General features: G+C 21.2%; 2 protein-coding genes across 15 annotated transcripts in view; one reads left to right on the top strand and one right to left on the bottom strand.

The window, feature by feature from the left end:
* The window catches only part of LOC108001332 (neurexin 1), a 394345-nt gene that overhangs the window by 326945 nt on the left and 52263 nt on the right, over positions 1-15137 (top strand). For all 14 annotated transcript variants that reach the window (XM_062075807.1, XM_062075808.1, XM_062075805.1 and 11 more), the window contains 3 exons: positions 4766-5059; positions 7070-7248; positions 8499-8670. In XM_062075807.1, coding sequence (XP_061931791.1) covers positions 4766-5059; positions 7070-7248; positions 8499-8670 — 645 coding nt within the window. The remainder of the gene's footprint in view (positions 1-4765; positions 5060-7069; positions 7249-8498; positions 8671-15137) is intronic.
* On the bottom strand, positions 1118-2279 carry LOC108001335 (secapin-2). The gene is made up of 2 exons (XM_017062282.2): positions 2120-2279; positions 1118-1612 (listed from the first exon to the last, which is right to left on the bottom strand). Exon 2 carries the CDS (start codon positions 1560-1562, stop codon positions 1329-1331), a length of 234 nt encoding a protein of 77 aa, XP_016917771.1. The 5' UTR covers positions 1563-1612; positions 2120-2279; the 3' UTR covers positions 1118-1328.

Raw genomic sequence — 15137 nt, 5'->3', positions numbered from 1 at the left:
TTTGATTATAACAAGCAGCAGATTTATTTATTGTTTAAAATTGTTATAAATAAAAGATAAATTAGACATTGATTATTAAATTAAAAAATAGCTCTCATCTAATATCTCTTTTTTAGAAAAGATAAATCTGAAGTCATTAATAAAATGAAAATAAAAAAGAAATCAAAGAATCAAAACATAATCTTTGTAATAATAATTTTATAAAAATCAAATATAAATGCTAAAAATATATAGAAGTATATAGAATATATTTATCTATATAATAAAGGCCTTATCCAAATATATCATAGATATCATAACAATAATCTTCACAGAAATATATTTATTATTTGAAAAATTATTTTGTATCTTTTTTTATTATAATTATTACATTTATTATAGTATTATTTCTGAATACAGGTGCCAACTATTTTTATTTTTAATTTATTTCAAATATCTGTGTTATTTCTATTTTATGTATTATCGTCTATATATTATATAATTATTTTATTATATATTGATATGAATAATTTTATACATGTATCAATTAATATTGAATATTTTAATTTTATTTAAACTAAATTACTATATTAAAAACTTAATATTTAATTTATATTTTAAAAGTATATTCTCTCTTAGTAACAGTCAGCGCCATCTCTCTGTCAATAATCTAACTTTTTAAGAAACTGAAACATGTAATGATATTATATATCTGATTCTACTTTGTATCATTTGATTTTTTATTATACATTGAATTTCTAAAATTCTGAAATAATTAATGATTGAATAAGATGAAAAATTTATATAAAATAATAAGAATATATTGGAAACGATATAATATAAATTTAAAATATATTCTATGCTGAAATTTAATTATTTTAAAATACATTTTAAATATCTATATTCAGTAACTAATTATAAACAATTAATCAGAAACACTTATCAAATGATTCCATTTTCTAAAAAATAGAATTAGATATAAATATCTAATCGATATCGATATAAAATATCGATACCTAATTTTATTAATTTCTTTTATATATTTTGCATATATATTTCGGACAAATAATTATTAATGATACAATCTGAAATTAAAAAACAGTAGATATCAAAGAAAAATTAATCTTGTACACTTAAATCATTTAAATTTTTTTTTTATTTATTTATTATCATATTTTTTACACATAATTATTATAAATTTCTTTGTATTTAATAATAAATTTCATTTATAAGAAATAAATTCCATATTTATATATATATTTATTTAATAATAATTATTTTTAAGTCATGCAACTCTTCAATTTAAAATATCAATTTAAAATATATACTTTTTGTAAGTTCATGCGAATTTAAGGCACTATGACTCTACATCTCTTATGAACGAATTTAGAACCTGGAGGACATCTAGGAGGAACATCAATAATGTATCTTGGCTGCTGGACTAAATCAGCAGTTCGAGCTTCCAATGGTTGCATATCATTGCTAACGGCTTCACATTTTGATGGAATAATTAAAAGCATAGTAACAAAACTGAATAGCAGAACAGTAATTAAATATGTTGCATTTTTTGAATAGTTCTTCATAATTGTTCTTTAACTCCTTAATATTTAATTTCAATTTCTCGTAATTCTTTCTAAAAAAGATTGATATGATTAAAATATTGTTAAATATTTATTTTTGTTTTAATATATACAATTGACAATTAACTTTAAATAATAAAATAATAGAAAATAGAAAATTTTAATGTCCAATTGTGAAGAATTTTTTTCTAAAGAATTCATTCATGGCAATTCGATTAAATTTTGATCTGTACTTTAAAAATATCAAAGTAATATATTAGCATTTTAAAAAAAATATTTTATATTATAATTAATGCTTTTTTTCATTTGTATTTATATTTAAAAACTATTTACATTAAAAAATAGAATAATAAATAATAATAAATAAATAATTTTATCAATTTTTGTAGCAAAATATTATATTTTAGTGTTTAATTTATTAGCAAAGCAAATTACAAAATGATACAAAAATTTATTTTAATATTTACTATTTAATAGTTACTAACTTTCTTCATAATTGAACTATATAAGAGATTAATAAATTTGCAATAAACATTAAAAAATAGTTAAAAGAAACGAACCTTGATTCAAAAGATCCAAGATAATTAGTTATATTTTTTTGAATATGAATTTCGATTTTTTGACATTTTATACTAGTCTATATAGTAAAATAAAACGTGATAAAGAATTGTTTAGTCACGATGGAGTTTGACGAATGATAATTTTTATTATTAAGTTATATTTTTATGATGTTACAAGAGAATCCTCCATTATATATATTTTATTACACTTATATATATATGGATAAGTTACAAAATAAAAAAAAATCTTTATTGCGTTAAAATATATATTTAATTTTATTTCTTTTATTATTTCTTTTTTTATTTTTTATTTTTTTTATTTTTTTTTTTATATATTTTTTTATATATTTTCTTTCACAATTCATAGAATCAAGAAAGAAAATTAATCCTTAAAATATTTATCGATAAATATCGATAAAACATAAACAAAACTAAATGTTAAATAGTAAATATGTACAAAATGTTAATGATTATATAATTTTTTTATATTTCCCAAATTAATCAATGATCTTTGGGATTTCTGAATTAATTTGTCTCAATTCGAATAGTGAAATCGAATTATCTATCCATGTCTCTGATTCAGAATTCAACAAAAGAATCATAATTTAAAAAAACAAAGATATAAAAAATACAAGCAAAAGCTCTTAAGCAATTCTTCATAATTTTTTCTAAATATTAATTCCAATTTGTATTTTTCTTATGTATTTCCTATAATAAATGTTAATAAAGAATAAAACGGGAACAAAAATGCTGACTATGATTTCTATAATTATTTATATAATTAATTAGATTAATTTCAAAAGCATAATAAAAATAAAATCTAACTTAGAATAATATAAAATTATCTGTACTCTGGTAGATTCTAGGTAGTTAGCCAATGTTTTTAATAATTTTTAACTATTAATAAAACTCAATTCAAAAATTTTTGTTTCTAAAATCTACGTTTCCATATTTTTAGGACTTTATATATATTATATATCTGTATATAATTATTTATCTATCAATAAAATTTTTGATTATTAAATATATACAAATTGGAATAATAATTGTACATATTTCTGCAAATAATTTTCGATTTGTAAATACAATGTGTATAACTCTTAAATATTTTATATTAACTTTTTCATTATTTATTTGTTTTGGTTCTTATATAGCTTGGCATTAATCAATAGAACATAAAAATATACATAAAAATAATCAAACAATTGGTAATAAATTCATTTTTTGTCATGAACTAAATTTATGATTTTTTAATATTCAAAATTTAATAGCGGAAATAAATAAATTTTGTTGTGGATAAATAAAAAAACAAAAAATCTGTAACTATCATATAATGATTTTTAAATTATTTCGTGACTGAAAAATGGCATCCATGACGCGAATTAAATTCGAAAATCATAAGATTCGACGAACTGAGATGATCCGATTATTCGCATTGTTTTTCATTGCCATAAATTCGAGATAGCTCGTTCGTTTAATGAAAATTATTTCGAACTGCGTTATACTGTAATTAAATATAGAAATTTTAAAATGCTCTATGTTTCGATCAGCTAAAGTAATTAAAATATTTCCATATATCTTTTTATTGATGCATATTGAAAAAACAATATCTAGAAAAAAGATTCTTTTATTGTATAGTTAGAAAGAATAAATTATTTAATAGATTAAATTATCATTTTGTAAACTAATACATGACTATAAAAAAAACTATTTGCAAAAATGTACACGAAACTATAAATTTTGATCACTTAGAATTTTGATTACTTAGAATAGTTTATGAACACGTTTTTTATTTTATTATTTCTGTTTATGACAAATAGATTAGAAGAATGTGAAGAATGAAAAAAATTTGAATTAATAAAATTATTTAAATTTTAAGCGATTAGCAACAGATTTATTTATTGTTTAAAATTATTATAAATAAAAGATAAATTGGACATCGATTATTAAATTAGTCATTAAAAATAACTTTCATCTAATATCTTTTTTTTAGAAAAAATAAATCTGAAGTTATTAATAGAATGAAAATAAAAAAGAAATCAAAGAATCAAAACATAATCTCTGTAATAATAATTTTATAAAAATCAAATATATCTATTAGAAATATATAGAATATATTTATCTATAGAATAAAGGCCTTATCCAAATATATTATAAATAATAATATATATAGATATTATTTTATTGATTTTATTGAATATAAGTGCCAACTATTTCAAGTATTTTTATATTTAATTTATTTCAAATATTTACATTATTTTTATTCTATCATATCATTATTACATAATTATTAATAATTAATTTCCATATAATTCTATACATTCAGCAATTAACATTGAATCTTTCAATTTCATATCTTATCTTAAATGCAAATATATCTTATAACAAATATTCCCATGATTAATTATTAAATTTATTTTTTTAAATTTTAATTGAATAGCTTAGCTATAAAAATATATTCTATATATTTTTATTCTTATACTTTATTATAAATGTTATACTTTATTATAAAAAAATTTAATCGTTAAAAAATTATTTATATAATCTACCATTTATTTTATATTATATTATATCATATTATTAAAATAAAGAAAAAAAGAAAATCGCAATTTCCATCCAACTGACACAATATTTATCCAATTCCAGGTGGTGTGGAGAAATCACAGTATGGTCAGCTACCGAAACAAATACTCAGCAAACATGGTTTCGAGGGATGTCTCGCATCGTTGGATCTTAGTGGCGAGAGTACCAATCTGATTTCCGACGCGGTGGTCCCTAGCTCTTTAGTAGAATCCGGTTGCGATATGTACGCCAATCTGCATCCTGGCAAAAAGTGTACACACGACGTATGCTCGAATCATGGCACGTGCGTCCAACAATGGAACAGTTATACATGCGATTGTGACATGACCAGTTTCACAGGACCGACGTGTAACGAAGGTAAAAAACAAAATGCATATTTCATGCTTAGATCGATTATCTTTGATTGATTACAGTACGATTAGTTAGAGTACAATCAATTACAAAGATATATATCTTTTTGTATACTTTGTATATCTTGTGAGATCAACCAAGAAATCGTGTTTTTGAGATCAAAGAAAATTTGATTTCTTATGAAATTTTGTGAGCTTGTAATAAATTATATAATCAATTATAAATGTCCATATGATATTCTGATGCGAATTGTATTGAGTTATACTATTGAAATGAAGAAAGATTTTGAATTAAAATAAAATTTCGTGAATAGAACAAATAATAGCCGAAGCAATTTTTTTTTAAGAAAATATTATTTTAAGAACATGAAAAAGTTTGTTCTTATTATTTTTTAAATGGAAATTTGTAATATTGTAAAATAAAGCAAAATTTTTAATATATAAAATATTCAGATTTCAATCTATGATTCATTAATAATGAAAAGTGCTAAAACTTTTGAATTGAAGTTGAAAATTAAGAATTCTCCATAAAAATTCCTATTATGTTTTATGTATACATAAATTTTGAAATAAAACTTTTCAAATTAGATGAGTTTTTGTTATAAAATATTATATAAAAGTTTTTATGATTGTATTTTTATGAATGGAAAAATCATTGCCATGAATAGAAAAACGAATAATCCTACTGCAAACATATATTTATATTTGTTTTTGTTTTTATTCAAGAGTTTTAACTCATTTTTTATTCTATCTCTTGTTTATAGAGTGGAGATACATTTATTCTATTTGTTTACTTATCAAATATACATATATGATGAAAGTTTTTTAATTTATTCTTATAGATAGAAATTATTGTTATCTTATTTATTTTATATATTATAGTAAGTACAAATATCATCCACTTTAACTTTTTTTAATATTTTAAATATATTTTTTAAAAATTCAAAATTACTTGTTAAGATATTTAAGTATTTTATTAATTATTATATCTTTAATTTAAAAAATATCAAAAAGTTCAATTTCTAAACTTAAATTTTTCAATTTTCTATTTATTTTATTAAAAATATTTTTGATATAATAATGTAATATTGAAATTTTACGATTATATTATACTTATATTTTATGATATAACTTGTTTTGTTGTTACGCACAGCAGGTGCGCTGCATCTGTGCTTTTTTCATAAAAATGAATAGATTAATTCATCTTTTTAAAATATATTAAATTTATATCATACTGGCAAAAGTAAAATAATAAATCAATTTTAAAACTAACTCGATTTCTATAAATATATTTTATGTCTCAAAAGTTTTTGAAATTAATAGCTTTTTCGATGTTCTATTTTATTATAAAAAATTGTTGTATAAAAACTATTTCATTCAAGATTGCGTGACGAAACGAAATATAGTTATCTATTTTGTGAAATACTCTATATCTGATTATTTAAATCTAGAGCACTCAAGTTGAGTATGATTCAATGCTATTACTGTAAAAATATATGTTACGTACTGAATATTTTAAGAAAAAATAACATATTTGAAAAATTTGTTTAATTAAAGCAATCCTTATAATAGGATACTAATGCATTATAAATAAAATTTCTTCTTTTCCTTTTGAAATATCTTTTTTGTTCTTAAAAATATTGTTTAATAAATTGTTTTCAGATTACTTTAAATTAATTCAGTTTAATTTATTAGATCAGAGATTTTTAATCATATTATACATATAAAGATTATATTCAGATTGTATTATTTCCAATTGAATATTATAAAGATTAAATAATTTGATTTTTAATTATTTATTAGCAAAAATTATTAATTAAAAAAATATTCAATGCAATAAATATTTTAATATATTAAATGTTCGATAACTTTTAAATGCATCAATTTTTTGCATTAATATTATAAAAATAGAAAAAAGAAAAAAAACATTTTAAGCTTTTAAAGTTTCTAAAGTTTTTTTTTGATTGATTTAATTCTAAGCTTTTTTTATTTAACACGTGCAATTGTTCTTTTGCAGAAGCGGCGGCTTATGAATTCGGACCAGGAAAAGGAATCATTACATACACCTTTCCGCCGAATCAAAGACCGGAAATGAAGAAAGACACCGTGGCTTTGGGTTTTGTAACAAGCGTAAACGATGCTGTACTCGTCAGAATAGAATCTGCTTCGAGCGACGACTATCTTGAGATTGAAATTGTTAGTAGGATAATTTGGATCGTAGTTTATAAGCTAATTATAATTTTGTCACGTTGTTTTTCATTAAAGATGAAAATTTAAAATTTTACATGTAAATTCTATCGATTATATGTTAATTATACTATGTAAAATTCCAAGTTCTGCTTGAATATATTATTTCATGTTGAATATTCATCTGGAATATATTATGCAATTTCTTATATTATATTATTATAGTATAATATTTAAATATAAAAATAGCTCAAATGAGATGTTATATGTATAATTTTATATGTGGAAATATTTTATGAAGATTATTAACAACAAAGCAATATGGAAGATACTTAATGCATTTGAATATTATAAAATTTAAATTATCGAGTAAATTTAAATCGTTATTGACAATTTTAAATTATTACTAAGTAAAAAAAAACTTTTTTAATTATAGATTATTTTACAAAACATATATAATATATGGAAATAATATTAAACAAATTAATTGAATATTAAATGAATTATTTTATTTATTTAAACAAGTATAATTCAATTATTTATATATTGAATGTTATTTAATCAATTAATTATTAAATTTAGAATCATATAATTTTTATCAAAATAATTAATATTATTTTTCTTAAATATTATATTATATCAAAAATAGATTAAATTAAATTAAAAAAATTAAATGAAAATATACAAAAAATTTATTTTATAAACATAATAAAGTTTATAAAAAAATATTATAAAGATGATAAAAAAAGTAAAAAAAGATATATGTAAAATAATTTAAAATCTAAAATACATTTATATTTAAATTTTTTGTAAGAAATTGATAACTCATTATGAATTTAAAACAAACTATTCAGAATTTTAATTCAAAATATACATTATATAAATTTTCATTACTTATTACAATAATTTTTTAAGTAAAAAATATTAAATAAAAAATAGAAATAATTATATATCTATTTATTATATTAGAAAGTATATCCATTGCTCCAATTATCAATTAAACAAATACAAACTGATGAAAATATTTAATTTTGAACCAGATTTTGATTTGATGGAATCAATCAAATCAAAAACACAAAATATTTTATCACATATAAAATTTTACGATATTTTTATTGATTTTTGCAATTTCAATTAGATATTTTTTGACAAATACTTTTAATAAAATTTATCACTTCAATTCTTGAATTTAATATATTATACTATTAATTCAATTACGTCAATTGATTTCATAAAAAAATTTTACAAAATATTTTTAGTTGGAGGGAAATGTGTTCGCCTTTTACAATATGGGCACAAACGATCATCCAATCGGTGAAGTCGGTGTAAAAGTGAATGACAATCAATATCACGTAGTAAGATTCACAAGAACAGGGCCGAACAGCACGCTACAAGTCGACGATTACAACTTGCAATCCAATCATCCATCCGGTAAGTGATAATTATCTTTATTTATATATTATATTTTTACGTTGAAACAATGATAATGATTGCATATCGTTTAATTAAAGATTTTGGTGAAAAAAATCAAACAAATCACAGATTTTGAAAATTGTAAGAAATTGAATAAAATTAAATTAAATCCTATGAACATATTCTGATTCTTCTCTTCAAAAATTATATTGTATTCAAAAATTATTATAAATGTATTAGATTTAAATTCTTGTTCTAATTCTTGCAATAATCAATCGATTATATAAAAATATATAAAACTATATAATAAAATATATATAAAAAATATATAAAAATATATAAAACAAATACAATTGAGAACTTGTTTAGTTTTTGTACCAAAGTTTTTAATTACAGAGATTTAATTTTTAATAAATTTAATTCATAATTCAAATTTAAGTCCATTATTGGATGAGTAATATAACAATATGGATATCTTTTTGGATTTAAATTATAAATCTTCTAAATGATTTATAATTAAATTTTTGATTTGATTTACACTTTTGCTTCTTTATCAATTTCTTTTCATAATTTTTTTAATCAATTTTAATCTAATAATTGTGGAAATCATTGCACAATTTTAAGTGTATTATAACTATATTATATAATATCTTGCAATTAAATAATTATATTATACTTAGAACATTATCTTTTATCTCAAATTTATCTTACTTGATATTTTCTGTTTACTTTTTATTTATCTTATATTTATTATATAATATCTACATTTACTTTAATTTTTTATGTCAGTTTTGTACTTTTAGTACTTATATTCTATATATTATTACACAAATTTCCAATAAAATATATAAATAGTCAAATATCTATATACGATAGTATATATACAATAAATAAAAAGTTAAATCTTACATGTAATAATAATACACAAAACTTGTATTTTTAATGACAGGTAAAATACTAAGAATAACATATAATAACTAAGAATAAAATTTATCGTGTTAAAATGATCAAATTTAAATATAAAAAAATTATAAGTTAAATTTCTTCTTGCAATTTTAAAATATATTCGAAAAAAAATTTTATTCTTCTTAAATAAAATATTTTCTTATTATATAATATTTTTTAAGATATATAATATGTACACTTTTGAAATTCCACACATCTTTTATTTTTTAAAACGAAAAATTTCACACAAATTTTTAAAAATTTATCATAAACACAATCTAACTTATTTATCCTACAAAAAATGACACAATAAAAATGATAAAACTTTAGATTTCAAAATTTTAGATAAAATATTTTAAAAAGAGTAATAGTACACACTATGAAGTATATTAACGATACGGTTGCCGAAGAGCAACTGAATGGAACTGAAGTTTCTGGGACCCTTTTATAAAGTTCCCTCTTACGATTCATGATCCGAGAACCGTGGGAAACTGATGACGTAGATAGGGTGAACGATCCCATGAGTTCTCACTGTTTTCGTGGGCATTGGTATGCTGAACGTTCTTGTCGTGGGAAATTGATTATGATTGCTGAGAATAGACGAGAAGCATTTAATAAATTGTAATTGTTGGAATAATTTGTTAAGAACTTATTGCATTTATTTAAAGAATGAATGATTGAAGCATTTGTTAGAAACATTGAAATTATATAGAATTAAGTATAATTAATTACATAGAGCAACAATTAGATTTAAATATTTGCTCTTTCTTGAATTTATAGTATAATTTAGCAAATATATAATTTAATAGTCAATTAATTGTCAATAACATTTTCAATAATTGCACAATAATAATAAATTAAATTTTGTAATTAATAATCATATTAATAATATAATAAAATAATAATAAAATATTTTTATATAATATTTATTTAATAATAAAATGAAAATTAAATGTTTGGTAATAAAAAATTAAGTAAAAAATTTCTTTTTATTTATTTTAAAAGTGTATTAATCTTAATGAAAAAACTTTATGGTATATTTTGAAAAATCTTAAGTTAAAAATAATTAATTTATTAATATTACCAATAATATTATATTATATTAATCATGAGGAAAATATAAAAGTAAAGAGTAAACAGTTTCATGTTTTCAGAAAAATTTAATAGGTATTAAGAAAGGTAAATCAATTAAAGGATAAGCCCTTACCGGTGGGACCAGACCACTTTTGGAAAGTACCTCTATCATATTTCTGTTGCCCTGCTTCTTAGGACTCAATAATTAGCTTTCACTTTTTTCTGATGCTCGTCATTGCAAGAATGGTATATTATAATATGAATTTCTATTGTTCTGCTTCATTGTACAATATTTTAATATTTATTTAAAATTTAAAAAATCAATTTTTTAATATTATACATTTAAAAAATTAAATATATATATACTTATATGAATCTTATAAAAATTAATAAATAATGAGAAATTTCATTAAAATTATTTATTTTCTGAAGAATTATAATATATTATATGTATTGATTACATATATAATTTAGATTTTTTACATTTCAATTTGGAGAGTGAAAAATGCAGTTGAAATGAGTTTGATTTCTGAAAAGACTTATATGATTGTATAAAAAAAAATTATTTTAAGAATTTTATATAAAATTATAACTACAACAATTTTTTTATTAAATCATATTTTAACACTAATATTAAAATATAAAAGCTTAACAAATTTAAATCAAACAAAATCTTTAAAACTAATCAGTTTTTTCATAGAATTATAAAACTTAAGAACTTAATAATTTATTATAATAATAAATGCTAAAATAATCAACAAAAATAATTTCAATTTTATTTTGTATTAAACAATAAAAAATAATCATTTAAAAAGAAAAATCTGATAATATCATTAGAAAAATGTAAAAATGTAATTCAATGATGCATATTTCTGAATATAAATTCAGAATCCAAGTATTATATATATAATAAAGATTAGAAATTTGTTTTAACTACTCAACTACAAGTTGAGTCAGTAGCCATTGAAACGGAAGAAATCTACAGCATGGTTCCTCCAAAGTTCCTTCAGAAACATACCTACGAAACTTTTCTGCTTTCCTATCTCTTGAGGGCATGTTAATTGGCTTGTGAGTTTTTAACCCTTGCCCACATAAATCGTTGTCACTGGAATTTCAACAGTTCGTCCGTTAACTTGCTGGCGTTTTCTAACAACCTACTCCATTCCTGTTCCCTAACGAAGCTTTTTTTATCTACGAATAGACCCAATTTTTTATGCTCATCGAATTAATGAATAAATAATGTTGTCCCCTAATATCTTAATCTTTTGGAAAACTATCAAGGATAATAAATTACCAGTAATTAACTGTATTCATATAATAGAACTTTATAGTAAATCTACATAGCATTCAAAAATTTATTTTCTCTTAAATTATTTTCCTGGCTATTAGAAAATCGTACGATCTAGAATTTTTAGTGAAACGTGTCTTCTTTTATTTTCTGAAATCCTGGCAGAGAAGGACAGTTAATTTGGTTTCACTTTTTTCTGAGACACCTTTTGAACTTTACCTAATTTCTCGTTTTCCTGCTACTCTGTTACTCGGTGGTTTTGTGTTTCATTCTTTTTCTGGTAAATATTTAGCTGTGTGAAAGTTTTGACACAAAAACGAGTTTATATAGTAAATAGAATTTGACTCTCGTTGGTAATACTTCTCGAAATTTCTGTTTTCCCTTTTACAATCTGCTCGAATTATATCTTATCGAACGATCAGATAGTTTAGAAAGGATCTGGAATATCTTAGGAAGGTATAGAATCCTAATAAATTATTCTTGAAAGAGTTCTTTTTATTTTTATACGAAAGAATGGAATGTAGTTCGAATAAAAAGGAATATGTAATTCGATAAAATAATTAAAAGAAAATTATTTTTTAATTTTAAATTTTTCTTCTTCTTCGAAATTTTTATAAATATAAATTACATAGAATTTTTTAGACTCTTTGAAATTCAAATTTTTGTAAAAATAAATTACACAATTACATGGAATTTATTATTATTTCTCTTTCTTATTAAACAGTTTATTTTGTACTTTAATTTTAATTTCGCAAATTAATTTTCTTATCTTTCTATTATTTATCTTATCAACTATTAACAAATATTAAACAATTTAAATTTATTTTAAGTATTAATTTAAGCAACATTTTCGTATTAATTTAAAATCTTTTAAATTATATTTTATTATAAATTTTACTGTAGAAAATATGGATTAGATTATCGTTCGAAAAAAAAATATTATATGCAAAATAAATAAAAATTAAATTCTATTTCGTAGAAATATAATGTTTAATTACACTCATAAAAATAGAATTATACATAAATTTACAAAAGAATTTCTTCGTTTTAAATTTCTACTACTATAAAGAAATTGGATATAATGAAACATTAACTTAATCTAAATCAAGATATTAATCTACATCGAGATCCATAAAATTGAAATATAATTCACTAAATTTTCTCAAAGATGAAATTTTCCATTTTTTCAAATAGATTTATTCTTAATTTATTTTTAATTCTTCGATTACAAAACGTTTTGTACATTTATTAATGGCTTGAATATTTCACATTCTTTCTCGATAAATTGTAAGAACTTCATTAAACAAATAGATATCGAACGGAGATTCATCAAGAAAAGTTCACCTCTATCTTTTACTGTGGTCCCAATAGCCGAGACGGAGATAATTGGCGCACTCATTAAACGGTCACTTCTCACTTAATTTCACGATGACCTTTTTCCTCCTTAGTTTCTTCTGTCGACCGTAAATTCTTCGAGGCAATTAAATTTCTCGAGGGTATGCCGTCTAAATTCCAGTAATATCTGGAATTTCACTCATTGGTCACCTGTGAATTTTCTTGTTGAGAAATCACGAAGATGGCTTCCTTCGAATAATTAAAAGATTAATGAATAATCCATTATAAAAATCTTTGCTTGCCGTTTATTCTTTGTTTTATATTATTTTTTCCTTTTATTTAAGGAATGTTCATTTTTTAAATGGAAAAATCTGAGGGAAAAGAAATTTCATTAAAATGGAAAAATCTCTTAAAGTCTATTATGAAGAATGAAAAATTAAATAATAATGTAAAATTTATGAGAAATTTAACACAATACATTATAGATGTAATTGAAACATTTGTATGATTTAATATTTATATGTATATTTATGAATCTGTAATACTAATTGTATGATAATTGTTTGATTAATTAGATACTAAGTCTAAACTCAGACAACACAAATATAAAATATCTTATTGACATGAAATGCAATTTTCATAAAATGTATTTGTCATAAACGATAATGAAATCATTTAAAATTGTTTATCTTACTGAAATCAAACTAGATTAATATAAAGACTTATTTACATTATTTCTCATTAACTTTAGAAGCTTTATATATCATATATTATATTATAATTATATATTTATTTAATTTTTAAATATCTTTGATATTTTATTCATCTTTTTACAGAACAAACAATTGAACTTTCTCTTCACTCACTTTTCACATTCAATCTAATATCTAATAATTCTTTATACTATTTTCACGAACATTATATCAACGTATACTTCTATTTCATTTGTATGTATACTTGACCAATTTTCCGGAAAATACATTTCCAACCTCTACATATTTTACACTTCATACTATCCTGTCCTTGCAAGCTATAGGATCGATAGATTCCTGAAAATGTCCTTCTTTGTTCCCAAATTCCTAGAGTTTCTCTAAACGTATGGTATCCTGATTGCAAAGTAAATAACATTCGGTAAATACACAATAATTCTAACGAAATAAAATAATCGTGGAGAGTTTTATTCGAGAACTATTCTATTGTAATAAAATCATTTCGATATTCTATGTACTAGAATTGAAATCGTAGGTATTTTCTTAGCACGAGCGCTTTCGTTCGAAGAAATAACGAATCTATGCATCTATTCACGAAGGAAAATCGTTCACGTTTTCCGCCGTTTATGCTTTCCCGATCGGTGACTTTCCGCCTGCCAATTTTCCACGATTTTCCATATTTCCACGCAGCTGTTGAAACCTTCACGCTTTTCTGAAATCCTGTTCGTAAGGCAAACAATTCGGAGAACACTATTTAATGAAATTGGAAGTAAAAGACACGTGCACCATCGAAAAGATTTTCCCAGGTATTCTCTCTTCGATAATCTTATGGTATCCTATTAAAAAGCTTCGTGAAAAAAAAAATAAATACGATAATTAAATTCGACTGAAGTGTCCTTTTCCATCGATTTCACCTTCTCATTCCATAATATCCTGATATTAGTTCGTCAAAAAAGTAGACTGTTTCCTTGGACCAATCAAACTTTTTAAATATATTTATACTTTTCTAATTTTCCTGATTCATAGTTTCCTAATGAAACATCCCCAAAAGCGAGTCAAAAATTTTTCTGTGTTAATATTCTAATACAATAATAATCCTCGAGTACGTCTAGATTTTTTATTTTTGTTCATAA

This window comes from Apis cerana, linkage group LG5 (genome assembly GCF_029169275.1).
Source record: "Apis cerana isolate GH-2021 linkage group LG5, AcerK_1.0, whole genome shotgun sequence".
Lineage (NCBI taxonomy): Eukaryota > Metazoa > Arthropoda > Insecta > Hymenoptera > Apidae > Apis > Apis cerana.
Note: the sequence above shows the minus strand (reverse complement) of the source record. Positions and strands in the feature narration are given on the sequence as shown.